General features: G+C 36.7%; 2 protein-coding genes across 4 annotated transcripts; both read left to right on the forward strand.

Annotated features, from left to right (window-relative positions):
* The first annotated feature begins 578 nt into the window (after nucleotides 1-578).
* On the forward strand, nucleotides 579-11656 carry LOC6646942 (protein phosphatase PP2A 55 kDa regulatory subunit). Of its 3 annotated transcripts, none has more exons than XM_002069669.4 (5): nucleotides 579-882; nucleotides 4740-4913; nucleotides 9806-9957; nucleotides 10030-10833; nucleotides 10908-11656. In XM_002069669.4, exons 2-5 carry the CDS (start codon nucleotides 4754-4756, stop codon nucleotides 11274-11276), a joined length of 1485 nt encoding a protein of 494 aa, XP_002069705.1. In that variant the 5' UTR covers nucleotides 579-882; nucleotides 4740-4753; the 3' UTR covers nucleotides 11277-11656. The 3 variants fall into 3 exon arrangements, with proteins under 3 accessions (XP_002069705.1, XP_015032840.1, XP_046865098.1); XM_015177354.3 differs by lacking the exons at nucleotides 579-882; nucleotides 4740-4913 and adding exons at nucleotides 5091-5263; nucleotides 6078-6453; XM_047009142.1 differs by lacking the exons at nucleotides 579-882; nucleotides 4740-4913 and adding exons at nucleotides 5388-5459; nucleotides 6078-6453.
* A 3279-nt stretch (nucleotides 11657-14935) lies between these two features.
* LOC6646941 (protein Skeletor, isoforms B/C) lies at nucleotides 14936-17868 on the forward strand. Its single transcript, XM_023178573.2, has 6 exons — nucleotides 14936-15119; nucleotides 15447-15672; nucleotides 15738-16085; nucleotides 16153-16706; nucleotides 16767-16989; nucleotides 17054-17868. The coding sequence occupies exons 1-6, from the start codon at nucleotides 15008-15010 to the stop codon at nucleotides 17697-17699; spliced, it is 2109 nt and encodes a 702-aa protein (XP_023034341.1). The 5' UTR covers nucleotides 14936-15007; the 3' UTR covers nucleotides 17700-17868.
* Nucleotides 17869-22500: the final 4632 nt, after the last annotated feature.

The raw sequence follows: 22500 nt of genomic DNA on the forward strand, positions 1-22500 counted from the left end.
GTAGCATATGCTATCTCGCTTACTCCTCCACTCCAAAACCGCCTTGTATAACACGTTTATATATATATTTTGCATGTTTTTAGTCCGATTTTAATCCAATTTACTTTCTTGGTAGAAATGTATAAGATTAATTTGTCTGTCGAATTTGATTACGATAGTCAATTACGGACTTTTCTAATTCATAAAGGCGGAAGTAGGCGTGGCAAAAATTTGGAATAAACTTGATCACTTTACAAACTACACGAGTCTATATATCAAATTTGTGAACTCTAGCCCTTATAGTCTCCGATATCTAGGTGTTAATACGGACAGACGGATAAGGCTAGATTGTCTCGGCTGTTGATGGGGTCGGAGAAGCTTCCTTCTGCCTGTTACATACATTTTGGCGGAATTAATATACCATTTCACTCTATGGGTGCATGATATAGTCATAGCTGCGCATTCGCAAGGCAAGTTCAGTGCTAATTTTAACGTTGCCGCGTTGACAGTTAATTTTGTATTTTTGTGCTGCTTCTGTTTCTGGTGTATTCTATTTTGTCTATGATTTAAATTAAATTCAAAATTTGATTTACGCAGATATACATATGTATGTATGTACATAGTATATATATCAAATACAATCTCAGTGCCTTATCAACCAATCGAATTTTTATCGTATCATAAAATTGAACCGTTATAAAAGGAGAAGAAATACAAAGTGAACCCAAAAAATAAAAACAGTAAACGACAAAGTGCATTAGCGAGAGGATAGATAATATATCAAACTAATTTAAATTAAATGATGCCATAATCAAAGGTGAAACTGAAACTATTTCCAGTTCGATAAACCATTTTATATATACATATACATATATAAAGTGCAGTTCTAGAATCTCCAAACTGGTGAGTGTGTGTGTGTGTCTGAGTGAGAGTGAAAGTGTTATTTTGAATTATAATCATAATAAAACGAATTTCAAATCTTCTGTATATGATTAGAAAATACTTACGTCAATCTATTGATGCGTGGGCGGTTTTAGTGGCAGTGGCTCTAAAACTGTATTATTAATACAGCTGCTTATGTTAGAGACACAGCCAACACCTGATCCCTGATCTCCGCAAATGAACTCTTGGCACCCCCCTCTCCCCACTCCTCGCTTTGGCTAAGCATGTCTCATTCACATTTGTCGATGTTCTTGGCGGTTTTTGAGGTTAACAACATTGAGAGCGGCATTGTTTAAACTAAATAACATCAACAACAACAACGACAACAAATGTACATAACTATTGAGCCTAAGTTGTATTTGCCATATAGACAACAATTAATGGCAACTATTTTGTCACTTGCCCACTTTTAGGCCAAAAACAAAAAAAAAACAGCAAAAATTATTTGCCTAACAAATCAAACACGATTTTCTACCTGATGTCAAGTTCTATCTGTGTACATATCAGATTAAAGCCTGTCCAATATAATGCTTAATTCCACACGCACAGACATCAATTTTATATATAAACACATATATATATATATTTTTTTTGTCAAATGCTAATTAGTTTCGCTTTATCATTTCGGGTTAGCCAAGAGAATAGTGGGGGGGAGGAAAAAAAAGAAGAGAATATATCATTAATTGGCAGTACACTAAGTTTGATAAGCATCGATTGATACTAGCTTACACTGCATATGTGTGTGTGTGTGTGTGATGTTGGAGGAGGGGGTTGGGGGGTACTCGACATATGGTTGCAATCATGTCCACGTCCATCAAATGCCTTTTGTTTATCTTATTCAGACGGAGAAGTACCAAAAACCCCAAACCAAACCAAAAAATAAAAAATAATTTCGTTGCCCGCCAATGACTGTCAAACTGTCAACGCCAAAATAAGGAGTGAAGAGCAGCAACATCGGATAGATGGGATGGGAGACGCCACCGTGATGGGCATATTATAGACAGTTTTCCTAAATATACATATGTATATAGATATATAAACAAAAGTGGTCCAATTCCCTTTATGTTACATGCTTTAAAAGCAAATTAAGCCGGTTTAATATTTGAAGTGGGATTGACAAGTGGGTACCCTTTACCCATTTATATTAATGGGATACAACACCAAATTGCATCACATAACTTTCATTTTGTGACATTTCATATAAAAATTAGTAAGCATAGGTTTTGAAAGACATGACAGATTGTTTGTGGATTTTGGCTCAATATTGAAATCTATCGAAAATCCTGACCCTAAATTTGTATAACCTCTTAAAGGGTTTTTCTTCATTGCCTTGTCTGGCTTAATCTCAATTTGCAATGAAATTTCGTATTAAAACTTTAAAGATTTTCCAATATTTTAATGCAGGGTATCCTAAATTTTGTGTAAGTCATTTTTTTTTTTTTGTTTTGTGAGATGATAAACTAAAAATAAATCAAAGGCAGAAATGATTCTGAGCATGGCGCAACGTCTACACCTGTCTGAGGCGGGGGAAGGGCCAAACGGTTAGATAGGGATGACGACCATGGGGTCTCGTGTGGCACGTGCAAGTCGTGTGCCTATCAAACTTTTTGGTTACTAATTATAGATCAGCTCTAGATGTATACAAACGAGAGTAGCTTAACAGCTTTTCAATAAAGGAAAACTGAAGTTTATTTCAGCTTGACAAGAAAAAAAAAGTAGTCAAAAGTAACTAGAGATGATAAATGACAAAGGGAATTAAGAATCTATTATGAGAAATTAGTAGAATAAACTTCTTTCATAATCGTTGGGCTAAATATATATCAAATTCTATTAATTAGGTTATAAATCTAAGAAATTTCAAAGTGCTTGACCTCCACTCGTCCATGTGTTTGTATTTGAGTTAAAGAATTCTTTTCCCCCATCATTCTACCTTCAAAAAAGAAAGAGAATATGCCATTGTGTTGTATATATTTAAATAGAAAACATTATATATACAAAAATACATATTTTATTAGCGCTTTTCCGCTTCCGTTGCTTTAATGAAAACAAATTTTCTTTGGCCTGGCATTTTCTGTTGTTTTTCTTCTTGTCTTCTTGGCTCTGATTTGAATAGAAAACAAAAGTTTTCAATTTTTCCACCTTTGAGAGAGTTTCTCAATTTTATTATTATTTTTATTTTTGTCTAGTTGCAATGACATTTCCATTTCCTATGTGATAAAAATGAAACAAGTAAAATATGACCTAAACCGACTTGGCGATACCCTTAAGCAACCACTCCTCAATTGAGCAACTTGTCAACATACGGTTATACTCTAACTGCTTATAGGGTATAAAAGTTTCTCTTTTCCCTAGCTCACGTTTTTGAGAGACATTGAAGACACACGCACAGAACAGCCACCCCCACCTTGTTGCCTTGTTGTCACCTCATTCTAATTGGATTACAATCTGTTATTCTTTTCTTCCCTCTCCCTCTCTTTGTGTTTTTCACTCTCTCCATGCTGCACGTTGGTATTTGCTCTCTTGGCCCATTAGTCATATGGTTCGCTTCTTCAACTTGTTGCGTAGACTCCCCCCACCTCTTTTCCATCAACGTTTGCTCCTGCAGTCAGGTACTTCAAGTGCAGAACGTGGGGGAATTTTGTGTAACTGTATATTCGTGATATACACATAATGACTTTTGTAATATCTCGGTACTTCTCTAACATTAAAGCTTGGGCAAATATTGTAAATCTTTCAAGGTGAACACCGACTTGGAAATACCTTTTCCCCCCAAAATCTCTATTTCATTTGATTAAATTCTTCGAAACTTGTAAATCCTTTTTTACCAAAGTAGGAAAAAACTATTTATAATGTTTGCGAAATATATATTTGGACAGTTGATTATGAACAGTTTCGGGATTTTGGCATACCTATTCTCTTATAGGGTATACACAAATACTAAAAAATTTCCACTCTGACTTTTCGATTACAGTTCAGCGAAAAAAAAAACTCTCAATATTTAAGTTAAAGATTAGCAAAAATTGGCTCTTTTATGTAATTGATAATTGGAATGCCAGGCGCCGATTATTGGTAAAGAAGCAAAGTTGAAAAGTGTTTTCAATTGCACAGTGGGATAAACTCTAAGGCCGAAACTTGATTATAGTCAGACTACTAAATTAAAAAACAGCAACAAGAAGGGCAATATTTGTGGCAGAATATTAAATCCTTTTGTGATATTTCTTTGTATGTACATTTGCCTCTTTAAATTTAAAACTGTCATTTTGAATTTTAAAAATCACTCACCACTGTTTTCGGCTATCGAATGGAATATATATAAATGCATTTAATTCGACCAAAATAGACACACCTCTCTCTCTTAAGTGAAATATATCTTTATTAATTTATGAAACACGATGATCAAAAAATCTATACAATTTATGATTCTATACAGTCTTCTATTTTTTTTTTTCTATTGCGGTTTTTTCTTTTCCTACAGATGCTGCGCTGCGTTTTGCACGTAATCGTAATTTTTAACACAAACAAACGACAGTCAGACAGAAAGACAAGCACATTTGCACAATTCATTTTTTAAAATCTTTGCAAGAGATGGGGGGAAAAAGCGTTAAGAGAGCGCCACAGGTGTTAATTGCCTGTCAAATTTGAGAAATATAAAATAAAAGCAACACGCAATCCGCTCATGTGCTTAGACCGCAAAGAGATCAAACTCTTGAACAAATATTTTTCATTATACATTATACAATATACATATATATATACTATATGTACATGCGCTCAGGCCTTGCACTATGTGTTAATATATTCGATTCAATTTATTTTAGCTGAAAACATAATAATGGGACGCTGGGGACGACAAAGTCCGGTGTTGGAGCCACCAGAGCCGCAGCCGCCACCTCCCATACCACCGCGGACCTTTATGCGGCAATCTAGTATAACGAAAATTGGAAATATGTTCAACACGGCCATCAATATGAATGGAGCCAAAAAACCGCAAAGTAAGTGCTTAAATACCCCGCCAAGTGGAGAATATATCGATGATCTGAATTAGTGTGACCGTGCGAAATAGTTACAAAAAATGCCAAAATATTTGTTTACTCTTTGAACTCTGATTCGCACTGATGCCTATCGAGAACATTTTATCGATAAGAAACTTGGGCGCTCGATTATAATCGATGGTTTCATCGACGGTATTTTCAGCTCTAGCTCCGACATTATATTTGCAATAAATATAATATTTGCCTACTTCCATTTTGCGTTGATTTAATCGTAAAATATTAGTCATAACTAAGCCCGAATAGTTAACGGCGCGTTTAAGTGTTATAGCCACTATGTATATAGTTTAAAAGTGCGTAAATTACGTGAATCTTTGATTCGTAATCTCCGTTTTTTTTTGCAACGACACAGCGAAGCAGTGCAGCAAAAGAGGCGGCAAAAAGTGTGGAAGAAGAGAGAAAAAGGAATCTCACGATTTTAACAAAAAAAGCGAGAAAAAAACAAAGCTTGCCATATTTGATTTTTGCCAGACGGATTAAGGAGAACTTGTGTGCATTTTAATCGAATATTGATTGTGTGTGTGTGTGTGCGATTGTGAGAGCGTCTTCCAAAAAGAGTCACGCGGTTCTTTTTCAATTCAAATAATTTGCAAATATTAACTTGCAATTAACAATTGTTATTTGTGCAAAAGCGAAAAGTGTTGAAACAGAATCAGAATTTATACGCATACATATGCACATATTCGTATGTCTCGCTGTCTATGTATTTGTGCATATGTATAAACATTTTGAAGGTTAGATTTTTGCGGCCAAAAAGAAAACTGCGATAAAACAAAGGCGCAAAAAAAAAAAGAAACGCAAGGAATGAACACATTCAACGAGAAGATCAAGTATGCGAGCGGAGAAATGTGAAAAGTTGTGTGATATATGTGCAGTTTGTTTGTTTTGATATAAAATAAAAAATAATAATATTAATCTGTGTAAAGAAATTTGTCTCTTGTTTTTTTTGCAAATCTCTCAACCACCGGCTGCACTCACACGCACACACACACAGACAGAACCCGCGAAGCACAAAGCACACGCACGTCGCTGCTACTGCGGCCTCTGCCCCTGCATCTGTTGACGTCGCTGTTCGCTCCCCCTAAAATTATTCCCCTACTTTTGCAGTTTTCTTCCCCCCGCATATGTCGTTTTCGTCGATTCTACGTGCTTAAGTTGTGTGTTTTACGGCGACAGCCCAACAACAATAAAACACAAAAGTTAAAGAAAAATAATAGCAAACAAAAAAAAAAGAAATAAAACAAAAGTAAAGCTGAACTTAACTTCAATTTGAAAGAAATCAAAAAATAAAAAAAAATCACAAAGAGCGCGCTTAACTCCTCCACAGCAAATACAACGACAACAACTCTACTTAAACCGCAAAGCTTTGTTTCTGCTGCTCTCGCTGCTCGCTCCTACTGTTGTTTTGTTGTTGTTGTTTCTGCTGCTGCCTCTGCCTCTGCCTCTGAGAGTCTCAACGCAAACTGTTCAACTGTCATGGCCGGTAAGTGAAATTTTTGTTGGACCTGCCAACTCCAAGGATTTCCGATTCCAAACTTTTTTTTTTGGTTTCCCTTTTTTTTTTTTTCAATAGTAAACAAACCATTTTTTGATTTGGTTTTGTTGTTTAACTGCTAGAAATAATTAGATTACCATAATCGTATCGAAAATCCGTTCAACTTTTAATTCGTTACCGAAACATATTGGCAGGGTCTTCCTGAGGATCAATCGCCTAGGGGAGGAGTAGGTTTAGAAATGAAATAGGAACTTTAGAGTGGGGGCTGTAAGGACTGTTATCTATTTGGTGTTATCTTTAAAGTAATGGTACTTTCGAATTAAAATTTTGAATAAGAAAATGGCGGACACTGACATCTAAATCAATCTCTCAAATAATCTTAATCTTACCCCCCAAAAAATATTTTTTAACTCCGTCCATGTCCTGACTAACCCAAGGCAAATTGGGATAGGTTTGAGTCACTTTAGGCTGGATTTTCAGTCCTTTTTTAGTTGTAGCAACTCTAATTCCGAAAAAATGTTACGGAATATCCATAGAAATGATTTTTGCATCCCTGGGAAAAGTGCCCAACTATAATTAAATAATAAACAATTGCACACATACATGAAAATTACTGGCATACAAATAAGAACGGTCAATAGATAGTTGCTTCAAGATACGAGCACGAGAGTAAGGTATGTACATATGTATGTATGTACATATATACAAATATATATCTGGTGTACATATCGCTAGTCTGGCTGATCGTGTGTAAATTGAGTTAAAGTTAGCCGTTTGCCGCAACGTGCCAATGGCAATGCACGGTCGTCTGTCCGACTGTCCGTCGATCTGTCCATTGGCCCTCCTCCACTTTAGCTGCCTCCTTCAGTGGCCTTTGGTCTCGACAATGTGACAACTTGCATGTGTGATGTATGCAAAAATATTTGTCAATTTTATATACCCAATGTATGTATGTTTGTGTGTGTGTGTGTGTGTATTGTTTTAAGATATTTGTGTTGTTACTTTTAAATAATGTATCTCAAAGAAGGGCACAATTCGGTAACAAAGTTTTGGAGGTGGAGGAGGAGTTGGGTTAAGTTTGAATGGGTTTTTACAATGCATGTTCGGAAACGTTTTGTGCCCAGTGTGTTGGCAATCTTTTCTATACCCTTTCAAAATTTACTCCCAAATACATAGAAATTGGAATTTTATTCTATCCTTATAAAATCTATTCAAAATCACAGCAAACGGCTCTTTCTCTTTTTTGCTTTTATTTATTTAAACTTATTCAGTCTTCAGAGACATGCTGACTTCATGTGCCGGCAACATGAAGCTTTTGTTTATTGTTTAAATTTAATTTTAGACTTATTACATAGTCGAATGAAAAGCAAAAAGAAAAAAAGAAAAAAAAAAAGATATCTCCTAATCTAGAAGTTTTATGTTGCCACTCGTAATATTCGCTTTTGTTTTCTTCCACTTTCATTCTTGTTTTACTTGGTGAGTTTTTTCTTTGGCGCAATTGAAATTGTTAATGAGGCTATCGAATTCTTAGGCTTATCATTAATATGTTTTATGCCATTCATCCAAAAGAATTTCTAGCATGGAGCAGTAGTAGGTAGGTCGTCGTCAATCAGTCAGTCAGTCGAGCGTGTCCGCCATACTCTCTCTAGGTCGGCCTGGCCGTCCTTAGTTTGAATTTGTGTTACGGTTCGAGGTGAATGAAGATTGGAGGAAGGGTTACGACGAGAGATGGGTGCTGGGTGGGTGGTTGGGTGGGTGAAGTAATGCTAGTTAGGTGGGTGCCGTTTTGCAGCGACATCGCGTGGTTGTGTTAAATAATTGTGTCAATATTTGAATTTCATTATTGCTCCATTTTTGTTGGTCGCTCGCTCCGTTTGGCTCATGAAATTCTACTTATCTGCCTAATACGATAAACAAGCGAGAGAATTTTAGAAAAGAGAGATCTGTTTTTGTCTAGTTTTTAGTTGTCGACCACGGTGATACACAGAAGCAGCATTTAGATTGTAATTATATATCAGCTAGAAACTAGTTTTAGGTATTTTAGCTGTAAATGGATTTATGTATGTCTGCCTTGACCCGGTTGGCTGGTATTTGGGCTTTGCATTGACTCCTTTTTGTGGTCTCCTCTCTTAATTGCTTTGCACTTTCGTTTTTTGTCTCGCATTGCGAGTTCAATGACTCTAAAACTGTACAATAGGGGCGGGGGTGCCATCAAAAATAGACAAAAAAAAAGAAAGAAAGAGGCACACGGGTGCAAAAGATTTGATCCTATTATACTTTTATATATGAACGGAGATGGCAAATAAAACAAATGCTTTGGCTCGTCAATCACATCATGACGTCGCCAATGAGGTCAGACCACATGGGGGCTGCCGCTTGGCTGCAAGGGCTTCTGCCACGCCCCCCCACACACACACATACACATTCAAATGACTATTTCGGAATGTTGTTGAAAGAAAAAAGGACAAAAAAGGAAGCACATAGCAGTAGGGACAGACATATCAGAGACAGAGCGAGCCAAAAAGAAACCGATGGCTCATATGAAAAGTTGAATATGGAATTCTCTTCTTCTCTCATATGAAAAGTTGAATATGGCATTCTCTTCAATTGGGGGCGTCGACTTTGCGTTACTCTTTATCAAAACTTTCAATTGAAATGAATTCAATTTATCATAATAAGCTCCATGTATAAACATATTAACTGATTTCAATGGGGCTAAGATCCAAGGACATTGGCACACATTGGACACTTGCAATTCTGATTGAAAATATTTACATAATTATTGTATTTTTGATTAGTATTTGTTGCTCCAGATTCATAGACACTATGTGGCTTCCTTTTGAAGGTGCTCCCATAAGTGGGTGGAATACAAATGGTTGCCACTGTAGCAGAATAGAGACCATCATAGAGAGAGAGAGAGCGAAAGACATTTACGAAATGGATGTTCTTTTGTGGCCAACGTCATCGTTTGCACAACGTGCGGCAATTGGGAAAAGTGGCTGGCAAAAAGTCGCAAAAAAAAAAAAACAAACAAACAAAAAGGAATGGCAAAAGTAAAAAAAAAAGAGGAAACCTTGAAGCCAATCTGACATGGCGTCATTAGTGAATATTAAAGCAGGACAAGGCAGGACAACGACGACGAGGACGACAATGAAGATGATGATGACGTCGTTGTTTGGTCAGTCGTCTCCTATTGATTATGTGTAACAAGTTCAGGCTTTGGCATTTCGAAGTCTATATGAAGATGAAGGCAATCCCAAAGTGTCAATAGTTGTACTTATCTCCTGGATGGATACTTGTCTAACCCATGTTTTGTCTCTTTCTGTCTCTTATTTCACAGGTAATGGAGAGGCATCGTGGTGCTTCTCACAGATTAAAGGCGCCTTAGACGATGATGTCACTGATGCGGATATCATATCCTGTGTGGAGTTCAATCATGATGGCGAACTACTGGCGACAGGCGATAAAGGTGGTCGTGTCGTTATCTTCCAGGTAAGCTATAGATCTATCGATCTGCTTATTATATGATGGAATTTACTAATATTTCTCTTCGTAATCTTTCAGCGTGATCCCGCCTCAAAAGCCGCCAATCCGCGACGTGGTGAATACAATGTCTATTCGACATTCCAATCGCATGAACCCGAATTCGATTATCTCAAGTCGCTGGAAATTGAGGAGAAAATCAATAAAATACGATGGCTACAACAAAAAAATCCCGTACACTTTCTGCTATCCACCAACGATAAAACCGTAAAATTGTGGAAGGTCAGTGAGCGCGACAAGTCGTTCGAGGGCTATAATACGAAAGAGGAAAACGGTCTGATACGGGATCCACAAAATGTAACTGCCTTACGAGTTCCTTCTGTGAAGCAAGTACCCCTTATGGTGGAGGCCTCGCCACGCCGTACCTTTGCCAATGCACACACCTATCACATCAATTCAATTAGCGTTAATTCGGACCAAGAGACCTTCCTCTCCGCCGATGACTTGCGCATCAATCTCTGGCATCTGGAGGTGGTAGATCAGAGTTACAATATTGTGGACATTAAGCCCACTAACATGGAGGAGCTGACTGAGGTTATAACGGCAGCGGAATTCCATCCGACCGAATGCAATGTGTTTGTGTACTCCAGCTCAAAGGGCACAATCAGACTATGTGATATGCGATCGGCGGCGTTATGCGATCGGCACAGTAAGCAATTCGAGGAGCCAGAGAATCCAACGAATCGCAGCTTCTTCAGTGAGATAATCAGCTCTATAAGTGATGTGAAATTAAGCAATTCGGGTCGCTATATGATCTCCAGAGATTACCTGAGTATCAAGGTCTGGGACTTGCACATGGAGGCCAAGCCCATTGAGACCTATCCGGTAGGTAGACCGACCACCCTTGTCCCACTTCTTAGAGACTTTGTTTTCTAATATCTTTTCAAATAATCCACAAGGTTCATGAATATCTGCGCGCCAAATTGTGCTCCTTATATGAAAATGACTGCATCTTCGATAAGTTTGAGTGCTGTTGGAATGGCAAGGACAGCTCAATTATGACTGGCAGCTATAATAACTTTTTCCGGGTCTTTGATCGCAACTCGAAAAAGGATGTCACCTTGGAGGCCTCCAGGGACATTATTAAGCCTAAGACGGTGCTAAAGCCACGAAAAGTTTGCACTGGCGGCAAACGGAAGAAGGACGAGATCAGTGTTGATTGCCTCGACTTTAATAAGAAAATTCTACACACCGCTTGGCATCCGGAGGAGAATATCATTGCTGTGGCGGCTACCAATAATCTGTTTATATTTCAGGATAAATTTTAGCCAACACCCCCCACACTAAAGCAACACAGAAGAAGAAGAAGGCATAGAAGTTGTTACGGGCTCATCATTCTAATGTTAATTAAATTCAGTTTCAAATTTCACTAAAATTGTTTGCATAACGCTCACTTACCTCAGTCAATCAATCACGCATCTTCCTCCTCCTGCCTCCCCGCCTTTTTGCAGCCTTGTTATACACCTTCTATTCTTCCATTTGTCCTTCCTTCCATATCCCGTCCCCCTTCACATCGCCTTCTCCACTAAAAAAAATAAGAATACTTTAAACAAATGCCATAGCAAAAGCTTTGTAACATTTTTCCTTACTACGTGAAGTAAGTTGGGGAAAACCAGAAGGAAACCTAAATAATGAGAAAACAAATTAAGAGAAAAAACTAGAACCCACAAAACAAAAAGGAAACAAAAACAAAGATAAACAAAAAAGAAGAAAAAAAAAACAACTTTTATACATAACATTTATAAATAGTAAAGCGAAAATTTGATTTAGAGCAATTTAATAATTACTAAATCGATTTCCGATCACTTTTTTGTATAATTCAAGCGCCTGCGCCGAAGTATTTGTAATAAAAACGAAAAACAAAAACAAAACAAAAAAACATATTATTTAAACAAAAAAAGAAAAACATAAAATGCATATTGTAATATTTCTACCAGCCATGTTGGTTTTTGTTTGCTTGTTAAGTTTAAAGTTTAAAACGGAAAATTAAAAAACCTAAAAGGAGGGAAATGAAACTCAGATAGATAGGGTTAAAACCCAAAACACACACACATAACTGAAACACAGATTTGAGCCTTTGTTTTCTGTTTATTTTTTCTTCAATTTTTTTTTTAATTGTTCTCTTCTCATTCTGTACGATTGTTTTATCGCTTAAAGTTCGATGAAAGTTCATTCCATGCTGTTATAAACGAGAATAACAATTGAAACATCTCTAGCTCTTACCTTATGCAAATCATCTATTCAAATATATAATTTTATTAAATCTCATCAACGACTATTAAACATAAACAAAACGATAATGCCGCTCATGAGAAACAAAAAAGAAAAACAAACAAAAAAAACAATTATAAATGCTCATTTTAAATCCTTTTAATTCATTAAGAATCTTTAAAAATAAAACATTTAACAAAATTTAAACGCATTATCAACATCATATGTAAAATGGAAGAAAAAAAAAAAAAGTATATATATATATATCTATAAATATCAGTTTAAGTTAAACAAAAATCGATAAGAGTTCAACAAAAATCGATTATCTATTTAGTGTTCTTAATTCGTTTAATTTAATATCTTAACTAAAAAAAGAAAACAAAACAAAAAACCAACCAACTATTTTTATACTCTAAATTTAAGCTAAGTATTGCTATTTTTAGTTTACCCTTTGACATTTTTGTGTGCGTGCGTCCAAGACCATTCAATAATAATTTCATCGAAAATCAATCATATTACCAATATATAAACATTTACTTAACTTTTTTTTTTGTTGGTTTCTTTCGTTTCAATGCTCCTTGTGCTATTTTCTGTTTTCCATTTTATTTGATTTTCCATGTTATTTCTAGTGTCTAGTTAACAGAAATTTTCAAAATTTAAAAGGCAGCAAGTTCAAAAATATTGAAGAAGAAACAACAAACTAGAAATGAAATGTAAACGCATAAGTAATATGATAAACAAAAAGAGATGTAAGAAAATAATGTGCTTCTTATGAAAATGAATAGTGTATTTGTATGAAATAATATCTATTTTCAATGAACTAGTTATACACACACACACAACACACACACACACACACACACAGACAGGCAAATCACATCAATATAAAATGAGCAGAAAAATAAAATGAATATGAAGGATAAATCGCAGTTATAGTATATAGTGTAAGCCGTACGAAGATAAAGATGATGATGATAATAATGATAAAGATGAATTGTTTATAATAAAAGAAAAAACGGAAAAAGTCGTGAGAGAATTCGTTTAAAAAAATTTAAGTAAATATTCTATTTTTTACAACATTGTACATTTATTGTTTCAGACACAGAAACCTTAATATGATGCCTAAATAACAGTAACTAGAATCGGATCTTTCTTAATAGCAACGCACATTTTTATCCCATTCATGCATACATATATACATATACACAAACACAGACATACATATAAAGCAAACATTACATAGTTCTTTAAAAAAGCCTTTTCGATGCCTTGTACCACATATATATCCATATAATACGATCAATAATCTATAATGTACTTTCCGTCTTTCTGTTTATATACAATCACAATCTATTTTAGAGCAACTTACAATAATTTAAACAAATGGTTTCCAAGCTTATTTACAGCTGACGACCAAATTTCTTTTAAATCTGCTGAATGCATATATTTGTGGTACAGGATATCTATATATTTGTCGGCTCTCCGACTTTATTGTACGGAATTTTTGTAAATAAGATCACAAAACTTCAAAACTCATTCATAAAATGAAATAAAATCCCAGACGGGAAGAGAGTCAACGTCATAAAAGAAAGTCAAAAAACGAAACTGCAGTCAAAAAAAGTAAGAAAGAAAATAAATTAAAAAAAATATAAGAAAATGCAATTGATTAGTTTTAAAAACAAATATTAATTGAATTGCTATAATTATAAAATGATACAAATTCAAAATAAATGAAACAAAACGCAAACTTAAGAATACGAAAAAAAAACAAAAAATAATAAAATTTAGTTTTGCAAGCAACAATAATTGAATGAAAAAATAAAAAAAAAATGGGTTTTGTCTCTTTTTTTGATAATTACTGCATGTGAATAATATAATATACAAATGTTGTCCTTGTTTTGATTTTCAGTTAAAGTTTTTTTTTATTTTGAAATTTATGAAAACACAAAATGTAGATAACAAGGATTTGAAAAAATTGGCAAGGTTGAACTGAATTATATCCTTAAAGAACATTTTAAAGAGAAACTTTGACTCTATTGCATTTAAAAAAACTGAAAAGTTTCAACTTGCAAACCTTTTAACAATATTTTGCTGAATGAAGTCATTATTTATTCACTGTGGATTTCAATTGGCTACAAAATGTACCGTTAAAAATTGAATATAGTAAGCTCTATGCCAAGTTTAGCGTATAGACATAGAAGGCACGCATGCGCATGCATGATGACGAAGCAACAGAGAGAGAGAGGAGAGAAAAAGAGAACCAAAGAGAGTGGAGCTCTGTTTGGGTCTCTGCAAAGAAATTGAGCCCGATTTGGTGGCCAAGCTGTCTTGAGCCTCAGTTTCATTTGAGCAGCAAAGCTGCACGGATCGGATTCGAGTTGTCTCTTGCGTTGTCTGTGTGTGTGCGTGACGTGAACGCAATGGCAAAAAACGCCGGAACCACTGCGCCGACTGCGTCTTAAACCTGTTTTTGGTCTTACTGGGTCCAACAACAATAGCCCCCCCTTTTGAAAAAAACGCACGCGAGTGACGAAACGGCCTTAAGATAAACCCCCCAAAAAAAGAAACAACAACAAAAACATATTACCAAATTTGCAGAATTTCCCCACTGCATTGAAGAAGAAAACACTTTCATATAGATAGACTTGGCTGAAATGCTTCGCTTATTATACGAGTGAATTAAACTGAAACTGAAAAATAACAAAGAAAATATTGTGTGTTAAGAAAAAATATTCAAAAGTAAAATATTCAAGTACGTGGCGGAAGTGTGGGAGAGAGAGGCAATCGAATGCAACTGAAAATGACATTGAGAAATCGTAAACGATATCAAGGCTTGCGAGTTGGCAAAGTTCTTTGTCTGTTAACGGTTTTCCTGGTTTATCTGGCCCTACCTAGAGCATGTAAGCTTTTACTAATAGATTTTGCCATTTTATTGCAAAAAAAAAGAAATACACAACAAGAAAGAAAGAGAAATTGGAAACGTTCCGTTTGAGCGAAAACGAAAACGAATTTTTGTGTTTAACTAGCGAAACTGGTCTAAGTCTAAGCCATGTCTTTCTCTCGCTCTCTCTCTTTCTGTCCCAGCTGGGAGCTGGGAGTCTGGCTTTGACTGCCAGGGGGCGCCACCACATCGTAAATCAGTTTAAATCAATTGGGCTATGAGTCAGACTCTAAAAGAGAAACAAGTTTGCCATTCATTTTAAGGGATTTTCCGTTTCTGTTTGCAGTTGCCGAAGGCGATGAAGAAGAAGATGGTCCATATCAGGGAAAGTATCTGGGCAAGCTCAACTCATATCATCACCAGGTCTCGGGCGATGTCTACGCCGTGAATGAGTACACTTTTCTGATTGTGGGCTTTAATTACGATGGCAATGGAGCTGATACCTTCTTCTGGGCAGGAGCAAGTAATCGACCGGGTCCACAGGGATTTATAGTACCCGATGAGCATGGCAAGTGAGTGAAACTAGAAATAACGGTATCCTTTGAGGCCAACTGACTTTGTTTTGTTTTTCTTTCAGAACCAACATCTTGGATCGTTATCATAACAAAGACTTTACATTGACCCTGCCCGATCGCAAAAAGATGACCGAAATCAAGTGGTTGGCCATCTACGATCTGAATAATCAAAACAATTTTGGCGATGTCTATATACCCGAGGAGTTTGAACCTCCCATCGCCCAGTCGGGTGGCACCTTCTCCAAGCGCAGTCACAATGTGAGCAGCAGCAGTATTGAGATTCTGGATTCCAAGACTATAAGGATAAAGGATTTCACTTACGATGGTCTAGGCAAAAGGACATTCTTTTGGACCGGCGTGGGAGCACAGCCATCGAGTCGTGGCAGCAAAATGCCTGATGAACGCGGATAGTGAGTTGGAGTTGGAGGGAATATCTAAACGAAACTATTTGTTTATTGATTGATTGTTCTTTTTTAGTCTGGATCCCATTCGAAGGTACAACAAGGAGACCATCGAATTGGAACTGCCTGGCGATAAGACCATCTTTGATATCGATTGGATAAGTGTGTACGATGTGGCTGACAATGAGAACTATGGACATGTGCTCATCTCGGATGGCCTGAATGTTCCACCCTCGTTGGTGAAGGTAACTCCCTATGAGTTCTCTCTGCCCAATTGTCGGCAATTGCACAAGGATATGCAAGTTTCGTGGGAAGTGTTTGGTCCACAAATCACATTCCAACTGTCGGGACAGGTGGCCAAGACAGATTACATGTCCTTTGGCATTTCGGGATCCGATGTTTCCAGCCAAATGATTGGCGCAGATGTTGTGGTCGCCTATATAGACGACATCAGGGGCTATACGGTGGACTATAACATCACCTCGTTGGCACCTTGTGTACAGGTGTTGGGTCAAAATAAGGGCGTGTGTCGTGATGATGTTGTTGGAGGACTCGATAGTTTCCAATTGAATACCTACAGCCGTAAGGATGGCATCAATACAATCAGTTTCAGGCGCACCCTCAAGTCGTGTGAGTTTTATTAATCTAAAAGCTAAAATTCTTTACTTACAAGTACTTTAATTCCCATAGCTGATGATGGTGACAAAGAGATCTTTCTGGATCGCAGCAACTATGTTGTCTGGGCATTTGGACAACTCGACTCAAACAATGAGCCTGCCTTCCACACTTATTATCCAAAAAGTGATATAGTCATTGATTTTAATACCACGGAGCCGGTCAATGATTGTTTCAGTTTCACCAAACGAATGGAGGCCCCAGTGCAACTATGGGAAAGGACTCGAATCTCAGATCCGTAAGAAAATTTCAATGTGCTTTAAAGATCTTGTCTAAGCTATTTTTATTTTATTTTCTGGCAGAACTGTGCGAACTTTCAATGCATACCTAGGACCTTCCGGTGGTCTGCGCGGCTATCAGGGTTTGACGGGTCACGTGTCCAGTGGCTTAGCCTGGTATATCAATGGCTATATGATACCAGAACTGTACTTAAAGCGTGGCCTCACCTACACTTTTAGGGTGCGTGGCGGCAATAATCCGCATTCGCCGGAGTACTATCATCCATTGGTCATTACGGATGATCCCCAAGGCGGCTACGATCGTCTCTCGGATGCCAAGCAGAGTGAGATTCGAGTGCTGGCTGGTGTGGAGTTCACGCGCCGAGGACGTCCCAAGGCAGCGGCAGCTGGTCCTCTCTGCATATCCCGCTATCCATCCAACTATGATCGTCGGCTGGATGACCATTTTCCTACCTTCAAGAAATTTAACCGGTCTCTGGTGACCGAGTGCAGTGACGAGGCGCCCGCGTTGCTCGACATTACTCCCAATATAACATGGCCGGATACGGTCTACTATAATTCATTTACCCACGGCAATATGGGCTGGAAGATACACATTATCGACAACTATAGCAACCTGCGTGGTGGAGCCAACTCCAACGTGTCGAGGTGGAGTTGGAGTTGGTGGGGTTCGTTATTACTAGTGCAACTCCTGCTAGTGCTACACTGACTGTTTCCTTAAGTAAAGTTTCTCCATAAATATTTGTAATATTTATCAGTCACAAAAAATATATTCGTATGTACAATACTCGTGTGAAATCTCAGCATAGATTTAGTAGTTATAAAATGAAATGTTTTACCTTAGAAAACAATTCCCAATCGATTAAAACTCAAAAATATGTACACTTTATTTTGATTATAGGGAAATTAGAGCTACAAAAATAGATGTTGGAACATTCATTGTCCCCTAAAAGGTTTAAATAGTCTTGAATTTGCTTACAAATTTCTCAATTTCATTTATTTTTTGACTTTTCCGAAGGCAATAAACAGACACTTTTGTCTGAGCTATGGAAATTTCAAACTAAAAAGGATTGAATATAGAAAGGATTTAAAAAGAATTGATTATTTTCTTTTCAAAGAAAATTCAAAATTAGATTAACAGCCCTCGTCGCATTTTAATTCAATTTTGAGTTGCATATTTTTTGGCTTTCAGTTCGGCAGTAACTGAAATAACTTGCCTACTTGGTGGAGCGAAAATTGACTTTAGAAAATAATATTTGTAGCACACTTTTAGTCCAAAAATAATAATCGTATATGAGACTCGAATATATTCATAGTGTAAATGTATATTAAACCTGACAGATCTCTGTCAATTAAATTTTAAGTATAACTTGAATTCGCCTTTAAAAGACTTTGCCACAAGTGCATGAAAATTGATAACCATAAACGATAAATAGTCTCCTCACAATTTGCATTCGCAGTCAAATCTTCCCACTAAATTATGCATTATGCAGTCCCAGAAGCCGCTTTTTGAAACATAAAAAGAGATTTTTATATCATATTTTTAATATTGGTTCTTATAGGGTTTGTTGATATAGATTTGTTTAACACCCTAGATATAAGTTAGAAGAAGATCACTTTCCAATGTGAACATGAATGAAAATCGGTCAAAAAACATAAGCAAAAAATAAAAGTTTTTTTAAACACAAATTTTGGTTTAATTATCTATTGTTTCAGACATTTACTTTTATACTTCTAGCTGATTTCAAAAAGCTTTATCTTAATTAATTGCAACTTATCGCAATTTATTTTAAAATGAAATTAAAATCTTAGATATTTGGAAAATTTACACAATTTTAATATGATTTTTTACAAAAACCATGATCTTGAGATTTTAATGCAGATTGAAAGACATAATTCTAACTAAAATACTTAAAAACATACTAAATCGGGACTTCATGAAATCAAGGTTTATTGAAATATTTTTACATTTTTAGCCTCGGTTGGAACGATAACTTAATAATAGGCAGAACAAACATTTTAATTTAAAAGCATTAATAGATATTACATTAGAAAATCGGTTAAAATTGAGCAAATTTCCAGATTCGCAAAGTTAAGAATTAAAGTTTTCTCAATTTATTCCCATTTTGCCCAGGAATCAACTTTGAATCAGCTCTTTAGTAATCAGAATTTCTTCATTTAGCGTTCTGAAGCTGATGCTAATTCTGATATATGGCTCTGCCTATGTTTATCATTTCGATTCCAATAACTTTTTCAATTCCTTACCGTTTATAAATTTTCTTTCAGTGTGCTCTTTATTTTCATTTCGAATGCATACTAAAAATGATCAAAGTTACACACAAGATACGAAACTATGCGTTGAATTATAAAAACTAATGAAATATTGATTCATGGGTGTAAAAGCACTTATTGTGTGTGTGTGTGTGTGTGTGTGTGTGTGTATTGCATATGCGACATTAAATTGGGTAAAAGTAAACAAGGGTAAATAAATACATGTATATACATACATACATATGTGTATATACATACATGTAAATAGAAATTAAATAAATTATTTCATGCAATTTAAGTGCGGACAGTAAACGGACGTCGAACAGAACACGTTCCCAGCACGCAAAGCGAAAGCCAAGCGCTGAGCTGAGCTGAGCTGAGCTGAGCTGAGCCCCCTATCGCACAGAAGCAGAGGCAAACGAAAGACTTAAGACCCGAACTTGGTGCGCCTCGGAACTGGGGAGCAGCAGAAGTAGAATGAGTGTGAGCAGCAGAGCTTGAAAAAGAAAGTGCAAGTGGACTGAAGTAGATGCTTAAGTATTCCGTCTTAACTTGCTTTGGTGTGTGTGTCTCTCTCTGTCTCTGTGAGTGTGTGTGGTTTCACATTGCGGAAGGCAGACTAACAGAGACCGAGACCGAGACCCACAGCCAAAAAAAACCAAGTCCAAGAGCGCGTTGGCGTCGTTGCTGGCATCGACGTCGCTGCTTGACCTACTTCCAATCCTCATACAATCAGAATGTTTCATGTTTCGATTTTATTATTTTATTTTCTGTTTCTTTTTTTTTTATTTTCGTGTATCTTTTCGATTTGCGCTGGACGTTGGTCACTGTGTGTGTGTGTGAGTGTTTGGTGTGTCTGTGTTGGTGTGAAGTTACTTTTTCTTTTCTTGCGGCTTTACTGCTCTCAATTGTTCATGCTGGCTGGAGCTGGAACTGCTTATGGCAGGACGGTGGCTGGAGGGAGGGAGGGAGGGTGGGGACTGTTAGGCCTATGAAAGAAAGATATGAGAACAATTTCGTGGCATGACTTTCGAAAATGATTTCGTCTGTTTCTGGGAGTGAAACATTCATGCCGATCGCACAACTATCTCGTATCGGTATCATTTACTTTCAGATTCTTTTGATTTGCTCGACTCCCAACCAAAAGTCCCTCAATCCCTTTCCCCCAGTTTTGTTCATTACTCAAAAGAATTGGCCAGCAGCAGCTGCCTCGCCATGCCTGTCGGATTTGTGTCTCATATTTGTGTATGTGTGTGTGTGTGTGCAACAGCATTACCGTAGCGTCGCTGCTGGCAGCATGACATAAACTTTCGATTGTCTGACCGTCACATAACTGTTACTCGTCTTGTTGTACGAGATCTGTGTTTCCCCTCCGTCCGTCCCCCAACCCCCTTGACAATCCCATCCTGATCATCTCCACTCTCCGTCAGCCATTCCATTCCATTCCATCATCATCATCATCATCTTCTTGGCGTTCTTTTTGGTAATATTTTTCGCCCGAGCTTAAATGGGTAATTGGGTCAGTGCGGACCGACCAGGCCGTTTTCAGGAAAAACTTTTCAAACTCATTTCACTTAAAATTCTTTTTTTGGCTTAATTCTTGCCCTCTCTGTTCACGGCTGGATGTTAGTCATGCGACCAACCGACCGACCACTAGCAACGTGGGCCGAACGTTCTTTACGAGACTTGATGAAATCTCTTTAAAAAAAAATCTCACTCTGTTTGATTTTTACAACTTTCATGGCTTATTCTTTTTTGTGTTTGTGCTGGCTGGCTGGTTGGTTGGTTGATTGTATGTAGCATTGGCACAGATTTATCTTCTTTCTTTCTTTCTTTATAGGTGCCTCTTAGCATCATCGTTACTCTTTCTTTGGTTAATAATATGTTAATTATTAAAAAGTGAAAATACAGTTTTTTGGGTCTCGTTTTTTTTTGGCTGCATTAATCATTTGCCTTTGGCCAGTCAAAATGATCTTTTTCTTTCTTTCAAGTGAGAGATTTGCTGGACGGGTTCTGCTGATGGGTCTCTTCTGCTTTCGGGATTTATATAACCAACCGGCTGACCAATTAAACATATATTAGTTGGTATTGTTCAAATTCATATCATTTGGCATCATTTGATTTCGTTTGCATTTCATCAAAAAAAATATTCCGTTTTCCATTAGCATGTAAATTCAAGTTTTTCAATGAGAAAGCAATACTAATTTTTTGTCTGATGCCTACACATTGAATAAAATAAAAATAGAAAATGCATCCAACATCATACGAACAGAACAGATTGTGGATATCAGCTATAACTCGGAGCTTGGCTAAAGAGCTTACAGAAGACTTCAAGACATAGGCCTACTGTTGTCTGCTTTGGCTCTGAGCAATTGAATTGAGCGGGAGGGAAATTGTGTACGGCTTCTACATTAGAAAGTTTTCTACAACAACAACGAGAGTAACACAAAAGAAACAACTGTAAGTGCCAGAGTGCCAAGGAAAGATACATAAACTAAGTATATACATACAAACATATGTACGTACATATATATATTTATTTATCTTTCTATACATCTGTGTATGTATGTGTGTGTGTGTGTGTGTATGCACTTCAAATGGAGCCTGCCCAAAGGCAGAGCTTGCAACGCTGAATGAACAGCAAAAGATTTCCAAATTGCAATCGTCTGCATTTTAGATACTGCATTCAAGATGCTTACTTGCAGATAATTTTACTGTCTGGTTTGGCCTGGGTAGGCCATTAAAGTATAATTAAGAATCTAATTGAGTTTCACTCTCCTTGTGCGTAATTAGCCGTGCGGTTTATGCAAAAAGAAAAGTAAAAACTGAAACAAAATTACAGCTAAACAAAGGCAAGAAATGCGACGAAAAAATATCCCAAACTCCAAAACACCAACAACAAAAGTTTAAATTATATAATTAACAAAAAAGCAACAACAAAAATCTTGACAAAAATAGATGAAAGTTGTAATTTTGCAGGCAAAGAGTAGGAAAAGAAGAAGAAGCAGAAAATGATGAAACGAAATGTGCTTAGAAGAAAACTTGGAAGCGACAGCGATGAAAGTTTAAAAGTTATAAAAGTCAAGTTGTTTGGGAACGTCTTGGAATTGAAACTGTAAAATAATTAAGCAGAGCTCCCAAAGGCGAAACTCTCAAGCACACACACACACACGCGCACTCACACACATACACACCCAAAAAAAAATTCAGACCCAGAGTCAGGCTCTTGAGCACATGGC

The sequence above is a fragment of the Drosophila willistoni genome, chromosome 3R (assembly GCF_018902025.1).
Source record: "Drosophila willistoni isolate 14030-0811.24 chromosome 3R, UCI_dwil_1.1, whole genome shotgun sequence".
Lineage (NCBI taxonomy): Eukaryota > Metazoa > Arthropoda > Insecta > Diptera > Drosophilidae > Drosophila > Drosophila willistoni.